Here is a 16,718-nt window from a genome sequence, read left to right as displayed (position 1 = left end):
TCTACAGGTTATTAATTAAGACAGAACATCATAACACACAGTTTGAAAAAAAAAATATTTAACTTGAAAACAAAATGCTGAAAAAAGGCAAATGTCATGAATCTATGGCTGCGTCATTGATTTTAGTCAGGTAACAACCTATAGAACAAACAACATTTTTTGTTTTAAAGGACAAAACAACAATGTTGATCAGTTCAGGACAGATTAACTTCAGGAGCAGAGTCACTATAATAGAAACAGTTCAGATTGTAGTTTTATAAATCATAAAGGAATATTAGACCAAAATGTGTTTACTGGCGTCAGCGTTTGCTCCAGGGTTCAGTCATGTGGTGTATTTGAATTTGTACAGGACAGAAGCAGCATGAAGCCTGTAAACAAACATGAACAGAACCCCAACTCACACATGCAGTAAAACAGTGAAAGTGTCCAGCATAAAAACCAACAGTCTGTAAAATGACAGAACCTCAGGATTTGGAGGATTTGCTGCTTCAGTTTTGAATATTAATTTATTGTCTCCAGAGTATTTCTTATTGTTACAACATTAAACACAGGCTGTTTGTCATCAGACTCCACTACCAGGAATTTTACCAGTGTCTCAGTAGGAATCAGATCCTAAAGCTGCAGCTTTAGTTCAAAGAAGCCCAAACAAGGAATCAAACACTATAACTTTGACCCAGAAACACGTGTGAACGCTGCCAAAAATACTGAATATAAAAAGATTTGTAACAAAACACTTCAAGATTTGCACAATACTTATTGAGGTTTATTGGCAAAACCTCAGTTACAGTCAAGCAAACTAAAAACCCAACAAACTTTACAGTAACAGACAAGTTTATTACAAAGAATAACAAGAATGTGTTTATTAGTCAAACAAGTAAAACACACACACACGTTTCTATAAACAGAGAAGCAGATTCTCAGATGGATGGCGAATATTGCACTCTATGAATATGATACAGCCAGGACCCTTCTCTCACCCACCTCCTGCACCGTGTCCAGAGTGCAGCCCAGGACAGAGCTGGACTTGTTGATGACCCTGTCCAGTCTCTTCCTGTCCCTCGCTGTGATGCTGCTGCCCCAGCAGACCACACCGTACAGGATGGCTGATGCCACCACAGAGTCATAGAAGGTCTTCAGGAGTGGCCCCCTCACTCCAAAAGACCGCAGTCTCCTCAGCAGGTAGAGTCTGCTCTGACCCTTCCTGTACAGTGCATCCGTGTTATGAGTCCAGTCCAGTTTATTGTTCAGATGCACTCCCAGGTACTTGTAAGAGTCCACTCTCTCAATGTCCCTTCCCTGGATGTGCATCGGTGGGATGACAGCAGGCTGCTGTCTGCGGAAATCCACCACCATCTCCTTCGTTTTCCCTGCATTGATCAGGAGGTGGTTCCGCTGGCACCAGTCCACAAAGTTCTGAGTGAGTCCTCTGTACTCTGCATTAATGATCAGGTGACAATTGCAGCCATCAGGGAAATAACATTACTAATTATACAGAAATAACTAATCATACATTAGACAAACAACATGTGACAAGTCTAAAGGAACCTAATTTCCAGCGTGTCGTCACATCCAACAGCAGCCAATGAGTTCAAGCATCACTGGTTCAGGTCTGAGGTGGTTCTGTTTGTTCTGACACCATCAATCACATCATCTGGACGTTTCCCCCACAACACGTAGGAAAAGCAATGTTGTCTCATCTCATCGTGACTTTACTCATATTTAATTAGACGTCGGCACGTTTTGAAATATTCGTCACAGTAGAAACGAGTAAAGTTATGTAAGAACGTCTTTAGTGGTTCTGATGTTCATCCGTCTGAGAAGCTGCTTCATGTGATCGGGTTCAGGTCCAACAGCATCAGTGCTTCACTCACTGTCTCATCAGCTCCTGAGAAGTTTGACCCATTAACTAACATTGTTCACCTGTTCACCAGAGTTTAGGACTTTTGTTGTTAAACATGTGGCGCTGAATCCTGAGTCCAGTTCATCATCTGTTCATCATCTCCTCCAGAGGCTGCTGGTCTCTGACATAAAAACAGATATAAAGCTGTGAAACCACTAAAACCAGTAAACCTGGGTTAAAAGCTCAACAGGAAACTGGTCAGAGGCAGCAGATGATGGATCACACAGAACCGGGTCAGAACCGGTTCAGAACCGTCTCTTACCTCATGAGCACGTCAAGAACTTCTTTAGACCTGTGGAGCTGCTTGTTGTCGACTGTGAATCATCAGATTGATGTTAACAACCGGTAAACTAGAATGTTTATAATGTTTGAATATTTTTCAGCATTACATACAAACAAAAGCTAATGAGCGGCTGTCAGAAACACACGCTCTAAAAAATAACTTTACGGCTAATTATTATGTTACTCACCAGCTTTTCTTCTGGTAAAAACAAAAAGTCCAGCACCGATGGAAAAAGAGAGGACGAGCAGAGCTACAGCTCCAACTACAACAACTATAAAGATAGAGGAGGAGCCTGGAGGGAACAGGATGAGACAGTCAGTCATCGGAACCGGTCCAGAATAAAACATACTGGAGCGGTCCAGAGTTAAGCAGTCAGAGGATGTGGCTTTAGTTCTGTGTTACTGGTTGTTAATGAGCATTAGTTGTGTTTGTGTCCAGCATCGTGAGGATGTGGAGTGTGAGTGGACCCACGGTGTTGACTGTGTAAAATAAAGGCTCTGTGAGCACAGAACCAGCAAATAAAGAGTTCTGTTCCTCTGCTGGAGACACATTGGGTAAATGACTGTTGTTCTGTTAGAACCTACAGGTTCCTACACGTGTTTGACTTTCATCACTCAAATGTGTTGTTTTTGTTTAGAGCTCTGCTCTGAATGTTGTAGTAGTAGTAGTAGTAGTAGTAGTAGTAGTAGTAGTATTACTGTAGCATATTAAGTAACTACTGTTTATTCTACGTCCATCACACTGGTCTCAGTCTCACCTTCACAGGTTCTGATCTCAGCTCGGTCCAGTCTAATGATGACGTCGTCATTCATTCCAGACAGTTGAAACACACATTCATATCTGCTCCAGTCCTGAGCTGTGACTGATGACGGTCCAGGTGGACCCTCATCTGGAAGGTTCCATCAGGGTTGGGGAGGATCTCTCCTTTGTCCACGTCTGTGTGAATCTCTTCTCCGTTTTTCCTCCAGAACATCTCAGCTCTGTTTGGGTAGAAACCTGTAGCGAAGCAGCTGATTGGAGACGAGGGGGACTTCTGGAGCAGAGACACTGAGGGGAGGTCTGAGGGAGAGAGGGAGAGAGGGAGAAGGTAGGAAGGAAGGAAGAAGGGAAGGAAGGAAGGAAGGAAGGAAGGAAGGAAGGAAGGAAGGAAGGAAGGAAGGAAGGAAGGAAGGAAGGAAGGAAGGAAGGAAGGAAGGAAGGAAGGAAATCTGCAATTAATTCCTAATTACTTCTGTTTGATGTCTATATGAAGAGACAGGAGAAATAATGTGACATCAGGTCTAGAGCCAGAAACACATTAGATGAACTGCTTAGTGTCTGTAACTCTCTGTCTCTGTGTGTTGATTATTATTGAACATTTGCTTAAATTGCTGCATTGATGAATCACGTGTTTCTACCTGTTCTCATCAGAGTCCTCCTCCCATAGTTCACGTACGTCTTCAGCCACTGAGGACAAATCTCAGTGAGGTATTTCTTCATCTGCACTGAAAACTCCTCATTATTGTCCAGCTTGTGTTTAGTGATTAAAGCCTGTTGTTTTGCAGCGTTCCACGTCTCTGTCTCCAGGTCAAATACGATGAAGTCGTCTCCATCGTAACCGATTTGAAGATAAACACTGACCTCATCAGTGTCATCATACAATTCACAGCCGTACGTCACCTGATGAACGTGGACGCCTGATAGAACAGAAACAGTAGGAAACAAGACTGAGACAGAATAAAGATCACATTATTGTAATAAACACAAAAAGTCTCAAAGTCTGGTGTGAAAATGTGAAACTGTCAGAATTAAAACAGCTTTTATTTACAAAAAAGGAAATAAAATATTTTGCTTTTGTGTGTGAAGTATTACAACATATTTATGTTTATGTTTGATCTCTATTTCACCAAATATGGGATCAAATAAATAAGTAAAACATGAACCAACCTCCAGTTTGGTTGAAGCGTTGCTGTAGAATCTCAATGTTTGCTCTGAAGGTCTGCTGGGAACAGAACAAGGAACCAGTCTGTGTCTCCCAGTACTGTGGATCACCTGCTGTGACCCACTTCATCCAGTCCTGTTTAGGTTCTGTCTTCTTGGTGTTGCCGTCATAGTGAATGATGGGAACGTCATCAACCAAACCAACGACCACAAACTCTGGGAAGTTTGAGACGTTGGAGGATCCAGTGTAGAAATACTTCAGAGAGTGAGTCATTGAGAAAAAAGTTAAAGTCATTATTAGAGTTCAGTGCTGTTTTATAAACAACTGAGCAAAGTCTTTACCTTCATTTTATCTTTAAATATCCATTAATTATTCAAGCATTTTTACAATTAGTTAATGAAAACCTGTGCATCACTATACATTTTTTTATTATTAGTAAAGTAGGAGCCATGTGTTAGTTTAATTTATCAAATTGTTGTCATGTATATTTATATTAGCATAATTCAGGTAGGTATTTTGTTGTTAATTTTGGCTAATTATTTAATTAAATCGGTAAATTAGTAATGTAAGTAAGGTTTTATACCGTTCAGCCCAAAATGAACCACAGCCCTGGAAAATTTGCATGTGAACAAAAAGAGGCATTTAAAATGAATTATAGGTTTTGCAAACAGTCTATGGGAAAATCTAAAGTCCTATCATGTTCCAAATAGTCCAGGCTGCTGTAAAGAAACAACGGTTTTAAAAGTTTGTTTTAAAAAATACAACACGTTTCCCTAAAAGTGAGCGCTGTGCTGATCAGGAGGATGAGAGGTAAAAAAGAATCCACGGATCAGAACCATATCTGCTGGAGCCAACATCTGGACAGACGGTCCACAGACAGTGCTGGTTCCACAGACGCAGACAAAGAAGACGACTCCTGGTCGTCTGTTTGACGCTCAGATGAAACAAAACTGAACTGTTTGGCTGCAACGATGCATTTGGCCTGAAAAAGTGAAGCCTTCAACCCTAAGAACACGTGCCCCCTGTCAGACACGGTGGTGGGAGCCTGATGTTTTAGGTGGTGGTGGTGGTGTGGGGGGGGGGGTTCAGCCGGTGAACCAGGGAACCTAATCACAGCAAACAGCACCTTAAAAAGAACAATGACCTCAACAGCAGCATCAGGCGGTCGCAGAGAAAGTGGACACTTCAGCCTGACACCGACCCAAAACACACGGAACAAGTGGTGAAGAAACGCTGAGCAGAGCTCAGAGGAGCTGAAGCCCATTAAAACGAACGGTGAAGAGCTGTTTAGCAGTTACAGGAGGTGTCTGATCGATGTAACAGCCAATAAAGGCTTTTATTGATTATTGACAAGGGTGTGAATGATTTTCAACACGTCACTGTTTAACTCACCTGCTGCTGCGCTTTTTAAAAATAAGAGGAGCAGAAAAACCAAAGTCCTTCCGTCCATGGCGTCGAAAACGTTCTTAAAGAAAAAATCTAATGTTATTTCCATAAAAACACATCGTGTCCTGAGTCACGTCACGTCGCTTCTCACCTGAGCCTCAGCTTCACTGAATCCCTTCAGTCAAACGAGTCGCCGTTCGCTTTTCCGTGTTAAATCAGCGTCACTAGAGTTTAAATGCGCGATTCATACGATGTTTACGGTAAAAGTGTTGCCGAGAGGAGCAGTGAAACTCACTGCAGTCCATAGAGAAATGACATCACGTCCGTCGTATGGAAAAACATACTGCAAACTGCAAAATATAAGAAATGATGTTTACTGTGTTTGAAATATTCACTGATTGAATATGTAAAAACGCAGTTGAACTCTGTTCTAAAACTTTAATAAATCCTGTTCCTCAAATTAGTACATTATGGTTCCCTTACAGTTCTACTTAGTACTTCACAGACTACTACTACAGTACATATCATCTTATTTTACTGTACAGTATTGGAGTAATGCATTCTATTTATACCAAACACATGCATTTGTTATATTAATAACATAACAAATGTTTATTATAATATTAATAACGAGGACCTATGATCATAAGAACTCACTACAGACCACATGTTCATTAAGTCTGAGAAGCTGCTGCTGAGTTCAGACCAGTCACTGGAGCCGATGTGTTGAACTGTTGTGTTTCATCTATGGTTCATGACCTGAGTCTCAGTAAGAAGCAGAGGTCACATGTGTTTGAGTTGGAGGAGCAGATTGAAGATTAGCCCACGTTTTACACGTCTTTATGTGTTTGCACTTCCTGCAGAGCTGCTTCTGTATTGATTTCATTTACAAGTGACTGCTTCACAATAATAATTCAAATCCAAGTAAAATAAAACAATGAGTCAAAATATCAACAGCTATGAAATTATTTGTGTATGAATTTATGTGATTCCTAAAGATCAGTAATTTGTTCCTTGTTTTCTTTATTATCACAGTTAAAATAAACTTTTATCTACTGGAAATGCGCCAAACTGGTTTTTATTCTAGTTCACGGTTGGATTTTATTTCTCAACTGCTTTTTTCTTTTCCTGTGATGAGAAACGTCACTGACGCACAGTAACGTGTTGTTCCTTTGTTTTAATTCATTTTCCTTCCATCAATGAGCAGCAAACACGTCTCCCACATTAACATGTGGCTGTATTAATAAAAGAATTGTTATTTTTGCAATAATCCCTCAGATGTGGTGAAAACGCTCCATTCGCCTCACAGCAAATGGTTTAATTTAGTGATTGTTTTATGCTGCTTCTCTCAGAGCTGGACGTGTTTTTAGCGCCTCATCTGGGCAGATTCTGCACAGGTCTCTGTTTCTGGGAAATCACCCCATGGGGCCTTTAGGTTTCATTTTTGTGTTTATGACACTGAGTCCTGGCATGAGCTGCAGATTTAAGCATCTTGGAGCCGAGTCTGGTTTGGTCACATTCACATACAAATATTATAAACAGAACGTTCACAGTTGGAGAATAATCCATGTAGTAAATATGTACGATCAACATCCATGTTTTTGATTTGCTTTCCCCATTATTCTTATTTTCCTTTATTTTTATAATAAATCACACAAACGACAACTCTCTCATCTGCTTCTTTATGGGAAATTTCCACCACAGAAATTGGCGTCTACGAACAGGATCGTCTGGACGGTGTGACCAGGGACGATAGTCCTGAAGACTAGGGTTGCTCAGCCTCCAAACCTCTACAGCTGTTCTGAGTGGGAGGACTGCTCACCCGTCTGGATCACCTCTGACGAGATCCAATGAACTCAAATTCAAGCTAACTCCTTAACTTGGCTTGCCATAACAGCATAATAGATTAGGTAGGAATTATATGTGGTCTGACTCTGTGTTTGTTCCATCTTCTGCCAAAAAACCTTGTTTACAAACCTAATGTTTACTATTTTAATTGTAGTTATTTACACAAATAAATAATAAATCTAAAAATAAACTGTGGCTCGCTGTGTCACCTTCAACAAACTGCACATTTATGTTTATGTCTGTAAGAGTCATTGAGTCACTGTATTGGAACATGTTCAGGTTGTTGTTAGCAGTTGGCTACTGTCGATGAATGAAGGGGTGTAACGTTACTGAGACTCCTAAATACTGCCTCGTTACATTATTACAGGCTTTGACATCATTGATGTGTTTAACACCCAAGCTTGTCAGAATATAATAATTAAACAATGGTTTTGACCTAGTTGTCATCGCTCACTGATATTCATAGCGTGTGACACTACATTTTACTCCTGGTCGTGTGTGGGTGAGAATGAGACAAAGGGACGTCTGTGTTCACTCCGACTGCGTCAGAATAATTAATCAGTGATGATTAAACACCACAAACCTCCCGTTTGGCTGAAACGCTGCTTTGCTATTTCAATATTGGCCTTGAAGGCCTGCTGGGCCCCAGAGAACCTCCCAGTACTCTGGGTCTGTGGTTCTGCTCATCCAGGCCTGTCTGGGTTCTGCTGTCCTGGAGACACTGTCATAATGAAACACCTCCACACCATCAACCGTCCCAACAGCTGATCAGGACTCCAGAGGACGCAGAGTAGAAATACTTCAAGGAGTGAGTCACTGGAACAAAAGGGTCACATTACACAGTCAGTGGCCACTTTATTAGGCTGCTTTAAATTTCAGCTTCACGCCAAAAGTTATAATGTATCAGTTTTAAAGTGAAGCCGTCAGTAAAGTGATGATTCCTAATAAACAAAGAATTTGGTTTTTATTGCCTCATTTAATGGAGGTGCTGAAAATGATGATGCCCGAAGCCTCGCTGTGTGACTGTACGTGACTGATTCAGGAACAGAGGGAGATAATTCTATCCCCATTTATATAAGTCGGTAGTAGCATTCTTGTGTATACCTGTCCTGTGCCCTGTAAGCTGGTGTTTTCCAAAGCAGAAGAAATATTAATAAAATAAATCATCTAAGACCTGCCACGGTGGAGAACTGTTGTTTTTAAATAAAAACCAATGATGTGTCTCCTAAACCATCATAACCACCACCATGAACAAAATCAGCAGCTGGAGGGAACCAATTGGATGAAAGGCTTCAATGCTTCATAAAGCTTCATCTCACATCACTACTAAGCATGTAGCAAACACAAAAATGAGGCACACAAAACAAACAAGCCTTGACAGAAGTGTAGGCGGCGCGATGCGTCAAGAAACAGGCAAATACAATGAACCAAGAAGCACTGTGAACAGATTCCCACACATTCTACTTCCGCCTCTCGAGGAGTGCAGACGTGTTTTCTCTCTGCTCCCACTCTGCTTTTGCTTGCAGTGTCCTTGTCCTGTCTTTTTTTTCTGAGCACCCATTGTCAGAACGTCAAAGGCGACGGACCCACATGCACGGCACAGACAGACTGGGGTATGAAAACAAAAGGAATTTATTCCAAAAGCTCAGAGTCAGGATCAGGCAGCGTCATACACAGGCAAGCAGACAGGATCAATGCAAGGGTTCAGGCAGGCTCAGTTCCGTGGACAGACAGGGTTCGTTAACCGTGTTGGCAGAGATAGAAGTACCGATCAGGACGAGGCAGAATCGTAATAATAAAACAGGCATGGTAAATACCAGACAGGTTCAGCAGACGATGCAGGCAGGGATCAGGCAAGACTCGGTAACGGCCCGTGTTACACGGGTCAGGACAAGAACAAAGACGCAGCATGACGGTGAATGCACGCGAACACGAACTAACAATCTGGCAAACTACTGGGGTGAGAGGTGGTGCTTAAATACACTGAACTGATTAATGATGACATGCAGGTGTGGCTAATGACCGGTAGAAACAGGGAACAGCTGTGACATGACATGAGCAGGAAGTCCTTTCAAAATAATGACGGAGATCAGAACCAAAACATGACAGACAGGAAGGACTTCAAAATAAAACCAGGGACTAGAACCAGACACTACCGAACGTAAGGAACTCAAAATAAAACAAGGAACAGGACCAGAGACTGTGACACCCATGATCTGCTGATCTGGAATAACATTTTTGAACATGGAGCTAATCAACTGGTCACTCAGCGCATTGGACAAAGTTTTCTCACAAAGAAAAGAATCTCCTGGAGAACCCCTCTGCCCCTTGGGGACTCTCGCCTCCCTTTAAGGACAACTGTTGGACTGACATGTAAACATCTTGGTCGGCCTCGGTCATACTTCTATAAACAACACCTCACTACACTGATTCAGATACACCCCCCCTCCCCTCCTTACAGTCTCACTGTCTGCTCTCCGTCCTTATCTATCTGTCCTGATGAACCCAAGAAAAAATTCCAGCAAGGTTTCCACTTGTACTGTGTGCTACTGTGTGTGCGTGTGTTTCTGTATTGTAGTGTTTTTGTACTGCAACCTGCTTCCACTGTCAGCGGGGATGTGGCGCCATAGACGGCTGCCTGGGTGTGCCAACACCAAGACAAGTTCCTAGTTCTGTAAAGTGCACTCTACAGGACATGGCAATAAAGCTCTTTCTGATTCTGATTAAGACCTTGAATACAAGACGAGACAGGCGAACCAGAGCAAACTAATTACAGGAAATCCCAAGTCAACTGAGGGCGCTTAACAAAACCCAAAAGAGTGGAAGCCGAGTCATAACAAAATGTCTTCATGGATTAAACACCACCAGAATAAATATCATCTCATTAAATATTCTTAACTCAATATAATTATACTGTAGGAGCAGAACTTAAGGCCTCTTCTATTGCAGAAATTTTTTTATCATATACATATTAAAGCGCTGTGTGGAACTGAAACCCTCTAAAAGCAAAACACAAATTTTGTTTATTGATTCAGAATTCAAAATACATTAAATTACACAGCACTAAGGTTTCTAATGATGTCTGATGCAATCAAGCCACTCAGTGACTTGTTTCAAGTTATGGATAAAACACAATGAACTCAGCATCTTTTGGAAATAAAACACATTTCACAAGTAAAAGGTGCCATGAATGCTAATAAATGTCAATAGTAACGACAAAACAAACTAATAAAAATTGTGATATCAAATAAGTATCTACTGATAAATCTTACCCAACTAAGTAGAGAAACAAAAAAAAGGTTTCGATCTGTGGTTAAACAGACCGTGGCTCCTTTTGAACCCATTATAGGGAGAACAAACCCTCAGCTGTTTGTCCAAAGATGCACAAACACAAGCACAAAACAAACACACACCTGCTAAAACCAAGAGAGAGATAAGTTTAAAACCCAGTTCACCATTCACAGCTATTGACCCATCATGATTCTAATGATCATTAAATTATTGTCATTGTACTGATAACTTATAAATCACAAGTAACTATTATTTTATTTATTTAGTTCCCAGAGATAAAATCCTTTGCGTTGTCACTGCGTAGTGTCACGGTTTACACTATGTTACGGTTTTATTTTGAAAGTACTTCCGTTTCTGGTCATATCTTGTTAGTTTCCGCTTTACTCCCGGTCCACGTTACACACACCTGTTTGCTATCAGTAATCTGCACTCACCTGCATTTAAGCACCAGTAGTCACCTGAACCAGTTGCCAGATTGCTGCGTGTACTCACCACTACCCAGCGTTGTCTGTCTCCTTCCTGTTATCGATCCTGAATCCTGACCGTCGCTCCTGAGCTTTGCCTGATCCTCATCTGTACTGTAGCTGTGTCTGCCTGGTAACGCCTGTTTTTGACCTGAACCTGCCTGCACCCAGTCTGTACCGTCACCGTGAGTGATCTGCCGTGTCTGACCCTGCCTCAACTGACCTTGCCTGAGTGAGAATAAAACCCTTTCATTCTACCTGAATCCTGTCTGGAGCCGTTCATGTGGCTCCGTCATCTTTGCGACACTGACATGTAGCTGTGAGAACTAATTTATACCTTTCTTAAATCATTATCCAGGCTTATTTTTCATTGCACATTATTACGTCTTCCTTTTCTTTAAATCTTCATATTTTTCTGTGGGGACAAAGGAAAAATCATTTATAAATACAAATACTATAAATGTGTTAAAACAGGGTGTTCAAGGCTTTAAAGGTCATCACAACACATACTGTAGCTATGTGTAGTTATGAGTTAGGTGTCAAACAGTAAGTGTTTACCTTTGATCAAAAGTGTCTGGTTGTTATCACTGTCTCCAGAGCTGCAAGAACCCACTGAAGATACAGACAAATGACAATTAGTTCGAACAAAGATCCAGTAGCAACAACACAGATGGACGGACGGACGGATGGACACACCTGAACTTCTGCTGTTCAGACTGTTGGTGGACGATGCAATTGTTGTGTGCGTGTCTAAAAAAACATCAAAAAGTGAATTCCTACATATTCAACCTCCAATGTTTATAAAATACTTGTACATTTAAATCATTAGTCTATAACAGATAAATACTTTATTGACTCCCCATTAGCTTATTCTCAGTGAACTAAAGGTAGTTGTTTAAAGGTTCTGAAGCAGTGATGTTCAAAGCATCAAAACAGGTTGAACACATTTTACTTACGAGACGGCGTTTGTCTGAGAGGAACCTTGTCTGAAATTCAAAGAAAAATGTAAATTTTAGTGTGAATGATATTCTATCTACTAATGATGAAAAGAACACTCATTCTTTTCTAATTATTTTCTTCTCTTTGAGTTCATCACTAAGCAACACTGAGCTTGTGATTTGAAATAGATTTTGTTTTATAATATTGTCAGTCAAATCAAAATGTTTGTTGTCTTCTTACCGTCCCTTGTCTTTTTGTGAACAAAGTATCCAATCAGCGCAAGGACAAGAGCAACAACAATGGCTGCAACAACAATGCCGATGATGAGGCCAAGTGGTGTCTCTGTTGAACAAGCAAACCAACAAATCACTACCTGCACAGGCAGTAAAAGTAAAAACACACCACACAATCACACACACACACAACCATTTTTGTCGTTGGTTCTGATCTCAGCTCGGTCCAGTTTGGTGATGACGTCGTCCTTCATTCCAGACAGTTTAAACACGCATTCATATCTGCTCCAGTCCTGAGCTGTGACTGATAAAAGGTCCAGGTGGACCCTCATCTGGAAGGTTCCATCAGGGTTGGGGAGGATCTCTCCATGGTCCACGTCCTCATGGGTCTGTTCTCCATCTCTCCTCCAGAACATGTCGGCTCTGTTTGGGTAGAAACCTGTAGCGAAGCAGCTGATTGGAGACGAGGGGGACTTCTGGAGCAGAGACACTGAGGGAGGAACTGGAGGAGAAAGAAAAAGAGCAAAATATTTGTTAATGCTGTTGAGTTACAATTATTTCTATTTGATATAAAGAGATAGGAGAAATAATGCGACATCAGGTCTGGAGACAGAAACACTTTTTTTTCTTATTAGATCCTCACAAAAACAAATGTATTAATGCATTTACAAACCATTTCTTCATGGTCTGCTACTGTAATTAGCTCATAGATGTTTGAGACAGAGACTCATAGTCTTTTTATATGTTGGTTATTATTTAACGTGATCTAAAGCTGAGTGAGCTAAAATCTGCAGCAATACAAAAAGTATTGCTTCATTGATGACTTGTGTTTCTACCTGTTCTCATTAGAGTCCTCCTCCCATACTTCACATACTTCTTCAGCCACTGAGGACAAATCTCAGTGAGGTATTTCTTCTTCTGTGCTGAAAAGGCTTTGTCATGATCAAACTTCATTTTAGTGATAAAAGCCTGTCGTATTGGAGCGATCCATGTCTCTGTCTCAGGGTAAAATGCTATAAAGTCTTCTCCATCGTAACCGTGTTGGTGAAAACCTCTGACAGCATCACTGTCATCATCCCATTCACAGCCGTACATCATCTGGACAACATGGACACCTGATAGAACAGAAACAGTAGGAAACATGATGGAGACAGACTAAACATTAATACCACACCTTTACAGAAAACACAAACATCCACATTCTAGGTTTCTAATATGTTGGTTACGTACTGTTTACTGACACTATGTAAATGTATTAAAATGTTAACAGTTTATTTCTAAAATATTGTGTTTTGTTGTTTGTTAATCACATATTTGAACATAGACAAAACATTTATGTATCTAAGGACAAGCTGTGTCTGTGTCTTACGAAAACTCAGTCATGGGCGTTACAGTCTCTTGTGTTCCTATCACCATGGATACCACCTGTGCCTCAGCCTCCACATCTTCTATAGCTCCTCTTTCTCTGTACTTCTGGATCTTCTCCTGCTCCTTCTTCCTGATGTTGCTGTCACCTGGAATTGCTACATCCTTCACTACAGCCTTGTTCTCCTGTTTGTCCACCACTACTACGTCTGGTTGGTTGGCCATTACCAGTTTGTCAGTCTATTTATCCAGGCATCCCAGGAAAAACATCTGAGATCTCTGTCCAGAAGAGTGCACTCTAGGAACAGCTAAGATACTGTGAGGACTCAGGTAGACGACCTGAGCTTGTAGGAGTACGACCGCTCCAAGGAAAAAGGGGCGAGTGGGGAATTTTATGGTAATAATACATCAATAAACAACTGAAATAGTGGATAAACCCTATTAATGGGTTGGTATGGTAAGTATTGTGAGTATGTGTGTATTTATATTTGGTTCAGTACAGTGGAAAATACTGAATGATTTAAACAACAAGTTCCAGATTTAAACAACATTTATCATTAAAACATAAACACACCTCCATTTTGGTTGAAGCGTTGCTTTGCAGTCTCAATGTTTGCTCTGAAGGTCTGCTGGGAACCCAATAAACCACTGTCCTGTCTCTCCCAGTACTGTGGATCATCTGCTGTGACACGGCTCATCCAGTCCTGTTTAGGTTTTGACTTCCTGGTGTCACCGTCATAGTGAATGATGGGAACGTCATCAACCAAACCAACGACCACAAACTCTGGGAAGTTTGGGACGTTGGAGGATCCAGTGTAGAAATACTTCAGAGAGTGAGTCACTGTGGTTACCAACCATGAACAAGCAGATGAGAGAGTCGTCTTTGTGTGATTTATTACAAAAATAAAGGAACATAAAAATAATGGGGAAAGAAAATCAAAAACATGGATGTTGATCGTGCACATCAACAAGTCTCTAGTGAGAATGTAAACATTCTTACATGTCGAGATAAGGTGGCACGAACAATTTGATTGGTCATTGTAGAATGAGAACTATAACGTTTATTAATTCTTATAACATCTTCGTAACTTAAGAAATCAAATATATATATAAATATAACATATTAAACCATAAAATAATCTGAGCCTGACGTTGATTAAAGTAATTTCACATTAATTTATTATCAGATGAAGCATCGTCCTGTTTCTCTACAGACACGTTCATGAACTATAACTTCCACGTAGAAACAGTTTAACTCACCTGCTGCTGCGCTGTGTAAAAATAAGAGGATCAGAAAAACCAACGTCCTTCCGTCCATGGCGTCGAAAACGTTCCTAACGAACCATTTTGACCCAAGTTCCAGAGACAGACACCGTCTGTCACTTCACATCCGACCTGAGCGGTAGGTTATAGATTACAGGCGTCCATTCAAAGGGAGCATCGGCCCCAGCGTCAGTGTCACCATTCACCACTACCACTCCCCTAACGCTGCCCACGTCCACGTCCCACGGACTCCTGTTAATTGTTAAAAATAGAGATATCACTCAGAGGGACGCGCTGCTTTTTCTCCCGACAGGTGGCGCGTGCCCGTCTCCTCAGAATGGATTTCCATACGCGGGAGCGCGCACCGCCTCGAAAAGACTGGAAATCTGTCTGCGACGTAGCTGTTATTTCTGATATTTCAATATCAAACTACCAGAACGTGTAAATGCTATCTGCTATGTTTACACTGGTGGTAATGATAATTTTAGGTTTTAAGTGTACAGTAATAATCATGTGAATCGTTTCACAGCAAACGTCAATCGTTACCGTCTTTAAAGCGCTCGGTCAGCTACAACAGCTAATATCAAATGACGAGTACTAGGTCATTGGACTCATACTTTAAATTCATTTGTTCCTGTAGATTTCATCGCTCTTAGACTAAAGGAAATGTTTATCTACTATGAATGTGCCAAACAGGTTTTTCTTCTTTCCGTTACAGTTGCGCTTGTTTTTCCTGTGATGTGAGATGACACTGATGCACAGTAACGTGTTGTTGCTTCAAAATTATTAGTTAATGAGCAACTGTTAGTTAGTTAGTTAGTTAGTTAGTTAGTTAGTTTTGTGTGACTGTCAAACACAACCCTGGGACGTGAGCCACTCCCTTCACTCTTAAAACACCGGCCACCATTTTGTGTAATTGTTTGTTATGAACACAAACTAAGACACAAACACTGTATCTCTCTGACCTACACAAAAATTAAAATTTTACCACAGTGGGAGTTTAAGGTGAACAAGAAAACGCCTCGCATTTTGGTATAATTCTGAGGTTTTAATAGGTTAAACAGTTTTAAAAAAAATAATGTTTTATATCTCACTGATGATACACACAAAAGAGTTAGATGCAAAAAACATCAGAACCTCTGCTGTCCTCATCAGAAATATCATTTTCCTACACTTTAATACTGCGGAGTATTTTCATAGCATACTTTTTCTGTCTGGGCTTCTCCTCAGAGCTGGACGACTCTCTAGCGCCACATCTGGATGAAGACTGCACATGTCCGTGTTTTAGGTTTCACTTTAGTGTTTATGACAGTGAGTCCTGGAATGAGACTCCGATTTTAGCTTCCAGCCAGAACCGAGTCTGGGATGAAAGAAAGTCTATCTGATCACATTCTAGAGGAGCAACACAGTCAAAGGAAATAAAACCTTCAGCCATTGTAGAATAAAGTGTCATAAACAGAACGTGAACAGAATAGTCTATGTGGTAAATATAGGTGGACACTAGATGTGTTCAGTGAAATTAAATGCTTGAAACAGAAAATGCTCCCACAGCATTTCTCTTCAGACACAGATGATGTAGTTGCTGTTAATGCAAAAAGGCCGTAGATAAAACCAGAGCTCAGTCTGTGAACGTGAGGACATTGTTCAACATTCATAGTTTCTGTTTGTCTTGTCCTCATGTGACCTTTTCTCTCGCAGACTGGATCCTGTTCAATACAACGTGCAGCCCTTTGTCCACTTCAGTTTAACTGTTTCTGAGTTTAATGGTTCAAGCTGCATTAAACCCTGTCACACTCTCAGCAGCTTTAGTTTTTTGGATATTTAT

At 40.8% G+C, this 16,718-nt stretch overlaps 1 protein-coding gene and 1 pseudogene across 1 annotated transcript; both read right to left on the bottom strand.

The window, feature by feature from the left end:
- Positions 1-487: 487 nt before the first annotated feature.
- On the bottom strand, positions 488-7,888 carry LOC114866145 (major histocompatibility complex class I-related gene protein-like; annotated as a pseudogene).
- Positions 7,889-9,888: 2,000 nt separating this feature from the next.
- Positions 9,889-15,365, bottom strand: LOC114866135 (major histocompatibility complex class I-related gene protein-like). Its single transcript, XM_029167835.3, has 9 exons — positions 14,891-15,365; positions 14,205-14,471; positions 13,102-13,380; positions 12,459-12,767; positions 12,273-12,374; positions 12,050-12,079; positions 11,790-11,843; positions 11,652-11,705; positions 9,889-11,508 (listed from the first exon to the last, which is right to left on the bottom strand). Exons 1-9 carry the CDS (start codon positions 14,946-14,948, stop codon positions 11,474-11,476), a joined length of 1,188 nt encoding a protein of 395 aa, XP_029023668.1. The 5' UTR covers positions 14,949-15,365; the 3' UTR covers positions 9,889-11,473.
- Between the last annotated feature and the right edge of the window lie 1,353 nt (positions 15,366-16,718).

This window comes from Betta splendens, chromosome 11 (assembly GCF_900634795.4).
Source record: "Betta splendens chromosome 11, fBetSpl5.4, whole genome shotgun sequence".
Classification (NCBI taxonomy): Eukaryota; Metazoa; Chordata; class Actinopteri; order Anabantiformes; family Osphronemidae; genus Betta; species Betta splendens.
The sequence above is the reverse complement of the archived record's forward strand: the minus strand, read 5'-3'. Positions and strand labels throughout refer to the sequence as shown.